Below are 11707 nucleotides of genomic sequence, written 5' to 3'. Positions count from 1 at the left end.
TTTCATCCAAAGCTTGTCCGCCAATCCAATCGAAACCAGGTATGTGTTTCTTCTCTGTCTTCCGTTTTGCGATATAGAGGATTTAATGAGTTGATCTATATTCGTCTCTGGGTTTGATTTGTTTTTTTTGTGACGATGCTTCGTGTTTGTGATACTTCGTGTTTGTGATGGTTCCTAATTTGTTTCTGATTATATGCTTGGATTTAATGCTAAATTTCTGACTTGTGAATTCTTTTGAGTAAATCTGTAGATTCATTAGTAATGCTATACTTAGGGTAGCTTTAGGGATTACAGTGATAAAGCCAATGCGTAGATTCATTAGTAAAAAGAGCTTGATTACAAAAACAGAATTGTTCATGCGTGTATGCTTACGGTAGCTTTAGGGATTCATGATTTCTTCTGATAGAATTAGTACAAAGAGCTTGTTACTTGCGAAAAGTAAACTGATATTTAATTACTTGTTAGCTTTGTGGTTGTGTAATGTGTAATAACTTCTAGTTTATGGTTCGGTCATTACTTCTCAGAGTTTATGGTTTGGTAATTACTTTGGTAGTTTATGGTTCGGTCATTACTTCTCAGAGTTTATGGTTCGGTCATTACTTTGGTAGTTTATGGTTCGGTCATTACTTCTTAGAAGTTTATGGTTGTAACTTATTACTTCTTAGAGTTTCACCTATTAAACCCCAACCATCCTTCATAGTATCATATATCTCCACCATCTTCTTTCTTTCTTGTTTGCGAAATCCCCTCCTCTCCGGTTTCTCTTCTATAATTCCCTCCCTGTTCTAATAGCTATGGATCCATATAGCCAGTCATCTAGTTATATGGGCCTTCTTAACAGTCAAAACTTTCTTTATGAAAGTTTTCCTCCATTCAGTTCACAACAAACCGACGCTGGAACTCTACATGAAGACACACCAGTGGACCGTAAGGAGAGAAGGAAATGGACCCCAGCCGATGATGAGGTTCTAATCAGTGGGTGGCTGAACACATCTAAGGATGCGGTCGTTAGGAATGAACAAAAGTCAGGGACTTTTTGGAAACGAGTAGGCGAATATGTCGCAGCAAGTCCTCATGCTATAGAGAGCGGTGAAACAAGAGAGCATCTCCATTGTAAGCAGAGGTGGCACAAAATCAATGATCTAGTGAACAAGTTCTGTGGTGCATATGCGGCAGCAAAAAGACAAATTAGTTCTGGTCAGAATGAAAATGATGTTCTCAAGGTGGCTCATGCCATCTTCTACTCTGATCACAACACGAAGTTTAATCTTGAGCATGTGTGGTGTGTGTTGAGGTATGAACAGAAATGGCTTAACCTTAACACTCCTAAACCCACTGGCAGTTCAAAGAGAAAAACTGGTGAGACAGGTTCCCAAACTTCAAGCACCACTGTTGGTGATCAAGACATCCGGCCTGAAGGTGTAAAAGCTGCTAAAGCTAAAATGAATAATGGTCAAGGGAAGTCTGTTGCTGAGTATACGAACATTTGGGAAATGAAGAAGGAGGATCTCATGATGAAGGATAAACTGTCAAAGCTGGCCATACTAGACACTCTCCTAGCCAAAAAAGAACCACTGAGTGAGGCTGAAGAAATTGTCAAGAATAAGCTACTCACTGAGTATTTCTGAGCATTAGAGTCGTCTTTCTATGTTTCTACTTTATAACTATGTCTTTTAAATGTTGTTTTACGTACTCGCTGCCGGCTTTGAGCATTAGAACCTTTCTTTGTATTATCTTTAACGTGATGAATGTACTTTATGTTTGCTTTTAAATGTCTATCTTTATTAAAGAATCACTTGTGTTAATGCTGCTATCTACTTTATAAATGGCTTTGAACTCTTATAATGGCTTTGAACTCTTTCTGTGGTTTTGTCTATTTTTTCTGAGCATTAGAGCCTTTCTTTGTATTATCTTTACGTTGTCTTCTTTTTTTTTCAGGTTTAGCTAAACATGGGGCATGACTGTAGCTACAGCCAGCCTTCTGAATCAGAGGAGTATGGTGGGGAGACAGCTGACAGTAGCTACAACGAGACAGAAGATCTTATACGTCGAGACCGAGCTGAGATAAGCTACAATTATGGTGCGTCGGCTCAGTACCCTCCTCAACCCGAGGTTGAGTTTGGATTTCCGCAGACATGCTACTGTGGTAGTCAACCTGTTCTAGCCACATCTTACACTAGAAATGATCTGGTAAGAAGATACTACATTTGTGATAATGTTGATGATGGAGAGTGCCATGTATGGAAATGGTGGGATGTGGCGGTTATGGAGGAGATGAGAGCCAGGGATAGACACACACTTCAATTGGCTGAAAAGGTTGAAACTCTAACCTTGTTGAGTGACTATGAGACTGAGCAGAAACTGGTTAGGCTAGAGAAGATAGTGTGTGAGTTAGCTAAGAAGAAATCCAGGTTTACCAATGGCTTTGAATACTTTGTTCGTGTTATGGTTTTGGTATTAGTTTCATGTGTAATGAGTTATGGTCTTAGTTTTATGTGTAATTTGTAATGGATTTGAACTCTTTCTCGGCTTTGTTTAATGTGTAATTTGTACTCTCTATGTCTTTGTTTAATGTGTAATTTGTACTCTTTGAACTCATTCTCTCATCTTTGTACTATAGTATCACAAGATGTACTCTAGAGTCACATGGGTTGTTTGTTTCTTCCACAAGAAAACAAGATGTCATCACAAGATGTATATTTCAAATATCACAAGATACATTTTTTAGTTTCTATAAATACATCATCATCTTCTCTCATAACATATATTCAAATCATCTCTCGTATGCTCACTTTAAAAACATTTTCTCTCTTTTTAAAATTTTAAATGGCTTCTTCTTCCCATTATCATTACCACAAAGATGATGATGATGATTTTAATAACATGTTTGATGATTTTTTTGAAAACCCTGATCTTTTTCCAGAACCAAAAGAGCGAAAAATGTATTTTTATCGACATAAACCGGGAAGAAGGCCACGAGAAGCTTTGGAATGATTATTTTAGCGACACTCCAACATATACTCACAATTTATTCCGGCGACGGTTTCGAATGAACAAATCATTGTTCATGCGGATTGTGCATCGTCTCTCCACAGAAGTACCGTATTTTCAACCAACACAAGATGCAGCCGGACGGTCTAGTTTATCACCCCTCCAAATATGTATTGCAGCAATTCGTCAATTGGCATATGGTGGTGGGGCTGATACAGTTGACGAATATGTCCGACTTGCTGAAACAACTGCTCGAAAACGTTTGCACAATTTTACCGCCGGAATAATCAGCTTGTTTGGCGATGAATATCTAAGACGTCCCTCACTGGAGGATCTGGAAAGACTACTCCATATTGGGTAACAACGTGGATTTCCGGGGATGGTTGGAAGCATCGATTGTATGCACTGGGAGTGGAAGAATTGCCCCACCGCTTGGAAAAGAATGTATTCACGAGGAACCGAAAAACCAACAATTGTGTTGGAGGCGGTAGCTTCATATGACCTCTGGATATGGCACACTTTTTTTGGAGCTCCAGGTACTATGAACGGTCTTAATATTCTTGATAGATCACCTGTTTTCGATGACATTATTAACGGAATAGCGCCACAAGTAAACTTCTGTGTCAACGGAATTGAGTATCATTTGGCTTATTATCTCACATATGGTATTTATCCGAAATGGGTGACTTTTATTCAATCTATCCGACTACCCCAAGGTGAGAAAAATTCATTATTTGCTAAAACCCAAGAACCTGTGCGAAAAAGATGTTGAACGTATCTTTGGAGTCCTGCAAGCTAGATTTGCCGTTGTCAAAAATCCATCTAAGTTATGAGATAAAGACAAAATAACAAATATTATGAGAGCATGTATCATACTCCATAATATGATTGTCAAAGATGAACGAGAGTCATTCACTCAGTATAACGTTTTTGAATTTCAACAAGAAGAAGATGTGGAGCATACATTTTCCATCGGGATGCCTACAAATCACGACAATCTCGACACCACAAATGATCGTCGAACGAGACTTCGGAATGCAAAAGCCCATCAACAATTAAAAAATGATTTGATTGAAAATATATGGGCTAAATTTGGACATCTTCCAAATAACATATAATTTTTAAGTTTTTATGAATTGACAAAAATGTTTGTTTGCTTTTATTTATGATCTTTGTAATTTTTTTTGGCAACTTTGTAATTTTCTTATGTTTTCAATTTTAATGTTATATGTTTTATTTTAAACTTATCTTTTATATATCTCATTTCCTATTAAAATAAACAATTAATTTATTAAGAGACAACAAAAAGTCCTACCATAATCTACATTTTTGGCAACTGTCCTTACCTTTGTCTCTTAACATAAAAAAATAAAAAAATAACCTAAGGACACACAATTTGGTCCTACCAATAATGTTTCTCTTAGTCATTTTGATCAAAAAAAAAAATCTTAGTCATTATGCATTTACCGGGACCGCACTGTAATCAAACAAGCAAAAAATAAAGAGAAACTAGGCATTCCTACCAAATAACTTTTGGCTGTTTAACTCTTTACAAATTATCACTATTCAGACCACTGTGTATATTTATCTGTGACATTGCTACCCCTACATATATATTATAACGTACTCTACAATTGTATATAGGCAAAATCTAATACTAAGATTTGCTAAGATCTTATCTTCTATACTAATATCTCTTTCCCATGTCAAATCATCATGAGTTCTTTCTCGTATCTCTCTGAATTATTACAAACTTTTTCAAAATTAAAAATCAATAGCTTTCTTTCTCTTTCATATTTCTTCTGCAAGAATATTCTTCTTTCTCGCCTAGAAACAATTTGTTCTTGAAAATTTCTAGAATTTGTTGTTTGGGAAACTTGTAAATGGAGAACAACGATGGGCAATCACCAACATGTCCAATCCTGAAGAGATTTTTCGCTATTGTAAAAGACCCAGTTATGATTTCACCATAGCGTAAAACATGTGGAACTCGGAAGATTGATGAATTTTTTTTCTCTGTTGCAATTCTCTTTTGGATTTGACAGATAGAAATAGAAACAAAACATCATAGAACAGTCAACTATCAAGTGAGACCAAGTTCTGATAAAAGTTGAATTGAATTTTGCTTTTGTCTCTGAGAAGTTAATGGATCTCAGTCTTTTTACCATGCAACTTGGATCCATGGAACACGACTTTGAATCTTTTATATCTCAGAAAGAAGAAGATGAAAGAAACTTTTGGTAATGATGATGATGATTTGGCTGAGAAGGTGTTAGAGTTTGATCTCTTGTCCTGGACTTTGAGAACATATATTTAGCCGTGTAAATAATATTATATCAATTAATCTTGTACATTAGATATGTATAATATTTAGTATAGGTAACTCAATTCCATTAGCCGGATATCTTAGTACATAACAAACATTTAGATTGATCACTATCACCTTCATTATGGTGCATAGTAGACGTTCACATAATATATTAAATATGTTAGTGCATCGCAATAAACTAATATAGTAGACATTTACGTAATATATTAGCCATGATACACAACATTGTTGGTTGGTTAATAAAATTATAGAAACGAATTATGGATAAAATGGTGGTTAGGACGAAATGATACATCATTTGATTATTTTTTCAATTTGAATAAAAAAATTAATTCACCTAGTTTGACAACATATTAGATAGGAAATATAGTTGAGTTAGTCGGAAACATAATTTCGTAACTAATTATTTTTATAATGTTTACATCAACAAAGTTTTAGTATCTGGTTAATCAATCTAATAGATGTGCAACATATATTTGTTAGCCGACTAAACTATAAAATGATCATATTTCTCATATTGGCCACGGGGGGACACATCAACGATCCCCGACTTATGCTTACGCATTCCACGACCCACTACTGTATCAAACCACTTGCATTTGAAAATCATGGCTTTCAAGCCAACAGCACCACCGTACTCGATCATCATGATTTCTTCTATCAGCCCATAATACTCGGTCTCGGTGGTTCCACGGACATACACACCATAATGTTGGGTATTTTTATCTTGGCCATGGCTATGTGTGTGGAAGCAATATCCTCGCGAGAAATATATTGGCCACGATGTGTAATTATGATACGGTCCTTGAATGAAATCCAACATCCATAAAGGGAACTTATATGTTTCACTGGCATTTGTAATCTGTAATGTTGGCATAATGAATTATAAAATTTTGTTATTTTTTTATTTTACAAAATTTAATAATTACAAAAGTCTCAAGTTAATTAAGCAAAACTTACGAAGTCTTTCACCCATTTTGCAAGATGTTGATCTTTCGCTCTCTGTAGATCATTACTAGTAATATTTGGGTTTGCTTCCATCACGAACTCATCAAACATCCTGTGCAAAAAACATGACTCAGACCCTCAATATATAATAGGATGATATAAATCTAAATTCAAAATATTACCTTTCATAAGGTTCAAACACATCGCAATTGAGCAACATAAATGTTTGCAAGACGGTGAAGTCAACATCTGTTAGCCATCTCGTGGTGGCTTTTCCACTGACCCGACCTTCATGATAAAACAAATTTGGTACATCTTCATAAGTATAAGTAAATCGAACTTTCCCAAAGTAAGTTGCAGATGCAGTTGATATCTCCTCATTCAAACATTGTGCAACAATGGACCCTGCAATATTTGCCTTGTTTTTTACCATTTTTTTCAGATGATACATGTACCTTTCAAAGACATACATCCATCTATATTGGACAGGACCACCTAAAGCAGCTTCATCTGGTAGATGCACAGGAAGATGTTCCATGACATTAAAGAACGATGGAGGAAATATCTTCTTCAAATTACAAAGCTTCTCACCCCTATATTTTCTTTCAAAAGGACAACATCTTCGGTGCGCAATATCTTTGCTGAGATATCACGAAAGAAAAGTGCAATCTCTGCAAATTTAAATACAATTATTAGTAAGTAAGAAATATTAAATAAAAAAAATATAGTTCAACAAATCTTATAATTAAGTAATAACCTGAAATTGCGGTATGAACATGTTTCGGAAGGAGTTCACGAAATGCAAATGGATAAACACGTTGCATAATAACGTGACAATCATGACTTTTCAACCCTGATAGCTTCATATTTGATTCATCAATGCACCGACTAAATTTTGAAGCGTATCCATCTGGAAATTTTATATCATTCTTCAGCAATGAGAGAAATTGCCTTATTTCTTCATTTGACAACCTAAATATCGGCACAGGCATAGTTCCATCTTCGTTTAAATGTAGAGATTGTCTTCTACATATATTAGGGAGATCCATCCTCGATTTAATGTTATCTCTTTCCAGGAACATTCAACACAGTGTTGGTGAGATTATCAAAAAAGTTTTTCTCCACATGCATGAAGTCAATGTTGTGTCGAAGAAGAAGGTTCTCCCAATATGGCAAATCCCAAAAAATACTCTTCTTCACCCAGTTATGATCCTTTCCATAGCCAGATATCGTCTGTGCAGCCTTCTCGTGGCCTTTTCCTCCACAATCAACTGTTTTGGACAACCCCTTAATGTTGTTTATTCTTTCATGAAGAATTTCTTCTCCAATCAGCCACGGGGGTGGATCATCTGTTACTGTTTGTCCCCGCCGAAACGCGTTTAACATTTCACCGGTAAGGATGATTCTGAGGCAAAAACATTTTGTGACAATCAAACCAACTATGTTTCCTTCCATTTTGTAACCAAAAATCCTTTGTATCATCTAAACAATATGGACACGCTAATCTACCATGCGTCATCCAACCAGAAAGCATTGCATATGCTGGAAAGTCGCTTATTGTCCACATCAGTGCAGCTCGCATTGTGAATCTTTTTTTCTTTGAGATATCATAAGCTTCCACCCCCTCACTCCATAAACTTTGTAATTCTTCAATCAGCGGCTGAAGATAAATATCTAGACTTTTTTCGGATGTTTTGGCCCGGGAACTAGTATCGACATATATAAATATTCCCTTTTCATACACATACCAGGTGGTAAGTTATATGGAGTTACGATAACGGGCCAAATCGAATGTGCTTCACCATTCATACCGATAGGATTAAATCCATCTGTCGATAAGCCTAAATAAATGTTATGACTTTCAGCAGCGAATTGAGGATATACCCCCATTAAAATGCTTCCATGCCGCTCCATCTGATGGGTGATGCATTTCTCCTTCAGGAGAATTATGCTCTGCGTGCCATCGCATATGTGATGCAGTTTTCTCTACTTGGCATAGACGTTTCAGCCGTTTCGTAATCGGCATATAAAACATCCTCTGTTTAGGACGGTTTTTTCCTCTTCCTCTGTTTGGATGGTATATGTATTTACCACAAAACCGACATGCCAAAAGCTATTTATCTTCTTTCCAAAACAACATGCAGCTATCCTCACAAATATCAATCTTTACAACAGGGAGGCCAAGTGATCGGGCCAGCTTCTTCGTTTCATAATAAGATGATGGCGCTTTATTCGGCTTCGGTAGAACATCTTTAAAAGTTTGTGATATCTCGTCGATACAAGCTTCTGGCAAATTGTAATCAGTTTTTGCGTGAAGCCAAGTATAGTTGAGAAATTCCTTCAGAACATCCGTCATAAAGTGGTTGGCTTGCATCTTCATAGGCTCTAAAAACGTTATCGTGATATGTTTCTTCATTACCCGCTTCCACCACATACTCCAATGTAGAGGTTACTTCAACCTCTTCTTCCAAATTTATATTTATATTGGAAAATGGATTATTAACGTACATTTCGTTTGGAATTTGATAGTTTGTACCTTCTGCTTCTTCTGGTGCTTCTTCTCCATAGAAATGACTTGTCCCCGAAGATTGTCCAACATTGTAACAGCTTTCTCCATGACTTGACCAAACATAGTAATTCCCCGTAAATCCTACTCGGAAAAGATGTTTAGAAACCGTCTTTGCATCACGTTGTTTCCGGTTCTTGCATCGTGCACACGGACACAACATAGTGCTTGTTCCTTGGTAAGACTCTTGATTACAAGCAAAAGCAAGAAACACTTCAATTCCCTCCATAAATTCTTCAGAAACACAATTTTGGATTGGATCCAAATGTCGATCCATCCACTCTCTTGATTGAAAGAAATGAGACATTGAAATTATGGAATGCACAAGAAAGAGTTGAGAAAAGACGTTCACTAATGTGTCAAGAACACAAAAAAATATTGAGAGGAGAGGTTTTCTTTGTTTGATATTGTGTTCTTCATTTCCACGAAAGTGTTTGTTTTGTGTTGTTTTAGTCACGGAAATTGTCACAATAATGAAACCGTGACTAGATATGACATGTTTTTGTCACGATGGCTACTGTGACCAACCAAATTCGAATATATTCCCAGCCAAAACAGTCCCGTTTTCTGACTTTGATGTAAAGTCTATGTCATTTTTTTGTTGGAAAAGTCACACTTTAATCACGAAATAGAATGAGACTAAAGTTTACCATTATTTGATTAGATATTGTCTTAGTCACGGTTTATCTAGTGTCATTTCGTGACTCTTAAAGCCACGGTTTATACACGGTTTCAAAAACGTGACATTTTAGTCACAAATAGTTTGTGACAAATCGTGACTACGTTTAGTCACGAAAACATATGTGACCGATTCGTGTCTATTTTGCCATGAAAAAGACACCGATTGTCACGTTGTCCTATTTCGTGACTAAATGTGACTTTGTCGTGACTAACACAAAATAAGTCACGATACTACTGTGTCCAAAACGTGTGTATTTCGAAGTTTTCTACTAGTGTTCATCTAGTTTGACAACATATTAGATAGGAAATATAGTTGAGTTAGCCTATAGTTGAGTTAGCCGGAAACATAATTTCGTAACTAATTATTTTTATAATGTTTACATCAACAAAGTTTTAGTATCTGGTTAATCAATCTAATAGATGTGCAACATATATTTGTTAGCCGGCTAAACTATATTTTTACTTATAATGCCATATTTTGTACTCACATATATGTTCGAAGACATCAAAATACAGTTTCTTCACCACTTCTGATTCCCAAAAACAGTTACCTGGCTAAACTAAAAATTGCTTGTATAATTTGTTATTTAATCATTAATAAATTTGTTAGCGTGCTAATTATCATATTCTCATATCCCTATTTGTGAGGGTTATGAGACCTAATCTCTAACTTTAATCGAAACCCTCGGGTCCTGTAGGTGGAATGAGACGTGTTGACTAGACGCGTTGTCTTGATCGTCGAGTAACCCGAAGAATCTCCAGGATGTAGAGAAATGAAAGACAATGAAGTTCAAAAGATAGAATGCTTCATTTTGTTTTGAGAATTTATTGGTGATTGGTATAAGTGCTTTTTCCATCACCCATAGAGAATCTTCACCATGACTTAACAACAAAGCCCGCTCAAATCTGAGTAGCAACGGCGGAGATCTTCCTTCTCCATGCATGTTGCGTTGAGCTGTCGGTGAGACTTACAGAATTCAGAACCACATTTTCTTTAATTAAATCTGTAGAAAGAAAAGAGTAAAAAAAAAGAGATACACAACAATCTATGGAATGAGATCTACTCCGAACAAATGAAATTTTATCACCCATATGAAACAAAATGATTCAGATGAAGAACAAAATATATTTTACAAACTGATCGGAGATCAAAAAATTAAAAAATAATGGTTTTACTTTCTGAAAAATGCATAGAGAGTTGAGAGAAAGAAAACATGTTTAATTCCTTTTCACTCGATGGAGACAAAATAATGAGAGAAAACCCCAAATATAAGTTAACACGTACGTATCTTTACAATTTTTTTAATTATTTTTTTATAATTTATTCCCAAATTTTTTACAAATCTAAAGAAATTGTGCCTGCCAACTAGTTATTGTAGGTATCCTACCACAGAAAAATCGATTGGACGATTACTAAGGACACTATCGTCATTAACTTCCAGTGACAACTTTATGTTTTACTGTTTTTGGCAATGTTTTTAAAACCGGACCGGCGAGCGAACCAGAAATATTTTGGGCCAGGGGTCATTATGGTTCGACCGGGTTCGATCCGGTTCGTTTAGATTAAGCTGAATCTAATGATGTTTTCTATGTATATTGTTACAAAGATAAATCATCTCAAATAAAATGTTTCAATAACCTTAATGTTAAGAAAATCTTCAAAAATAACAAACTTAAATGTAATAAAAGTAATAAAACAATTTAATAATCCAAATCTAAAATTTATAAGAAAAAAAACATTTAAATTTTGCTCTCCAAGTCTTTATCACTCTAATCTGCATCACCTTTAAAAAAATATACACATTAGTTAAAAAGACTATATTTTGAAATAAAATTCAAAATCATACCATGATTGAGTTCTTCGCCATCTTTAGGATATTCTTCAAGAAGTTTATCTTCTAATTCAGAAAAATCAAGTTCTCCTTCTCCTTCTTCTTCCACAATCCAAAACTCAGTTTTATCAATTGACTCATAATCAACGGGATCATATGATCTTCTTGTCCCATACCTACGTAAAGAAACAATAGCGTATTACCAAATGAATAATGACACACAAATATTTGTTATAAACTTCACAACTAACTAACCTGTTTTGTAAACGCAAGTTGTAGTGATCATATACAAGATCATTGAGTCTTTGATGCTCTAGCTTGTTTCTTTTTTTGGTATGAATACGTTCAAAGACACTCCAG

General features: G+C 35.4%; 2 protein-coding genes across 2 annotated transcripts; one reads left to right on the top strand and one right to left on the bottom strand.

Moving 5' to 3' along the window:
* The first annotated feature begins 794 nt into the window (after positions 1–794).
* Positions 795–1628, top strand: LOC106344370 (glutathione S-transferase T3-like). Its single transcript, XM_013783766.1, has one exon. The coding sequence runs from the start codon at positions 795–797 to the stop codon at positions 1626–1628; it is 834 nt and encodes a 277-aa protein (XP_013639220.1).
* Positions 1629–5807: 4179 nt separating this feature from the next.
* LOC106344369 lies at positions 5808–6806 on the bottom strand. Its single transcript, XM_013783765.1, has 3 exons — positions 6451–6806; positions 6281–6380; positions 5808–6182 (listed from the first exon to the last, which is right to left on the bottom strand). Exons 1-3 carry the CDS (start codon positions 6804–6806, stop codon positions 5808–5810), a joined length of 831 nt encoding a protein of 276 aa, XP_013639219.1.
* Between the last annotated feature and the right edge of the window lie 4901 nt (positions 6807–11707).

Source organism: Brassica oleracea, chromosome C5 (assembly GCF_000695525.1).
Source record: "Brassica oleracea var. oleracea cultivar TO1000 chromosome C5, BOL, whole genome shotgun sequence".
NCBI lineage: Eukaryota > Viridiplantae > Streptophyta > Magnoliopsida > Brassicales > Brassicaceae > Brassica > Brassica oleracea.
This window is presented reverse-complemented; position numbering and strand designations above follow the sequence as displayed.

What these genes read in the sequence shown, in the direction of transcription:
- LOC106344370 (XM_013783766.1), top strand. Translation starts at nt 795, where the DNA reads ATGGATCCATATAGCCAGTCATCTAGTTATATGGGCCTTCTTAACAGT.
- LOC106344369 (XM_013783765.1), bottom strand. Translation starts at nt 6,806, where the DNA reads ATGGAACATCTTCCTGTGCATCTACCAGATGAAGCTGCTTTAGGTGGT. An exon ending in GTGTTTGAACCTTATGAAAG is followed by an intron (nt 6,381 to 6,450) that starts GTAATATTTTGA and finishes TTTTTTGCACAG; the next exon opens with GATGTTTGATGAGTTCGTGA. An exon ending in CAAAATGGGTGAAAGACTTC is followed by an intron (nt 6,183 to 6,280) that starts GTAAGTTTTGCT and finishes CCAACATTACAG; the next exon opens with ATTACAAATGCCAGTGAAAC.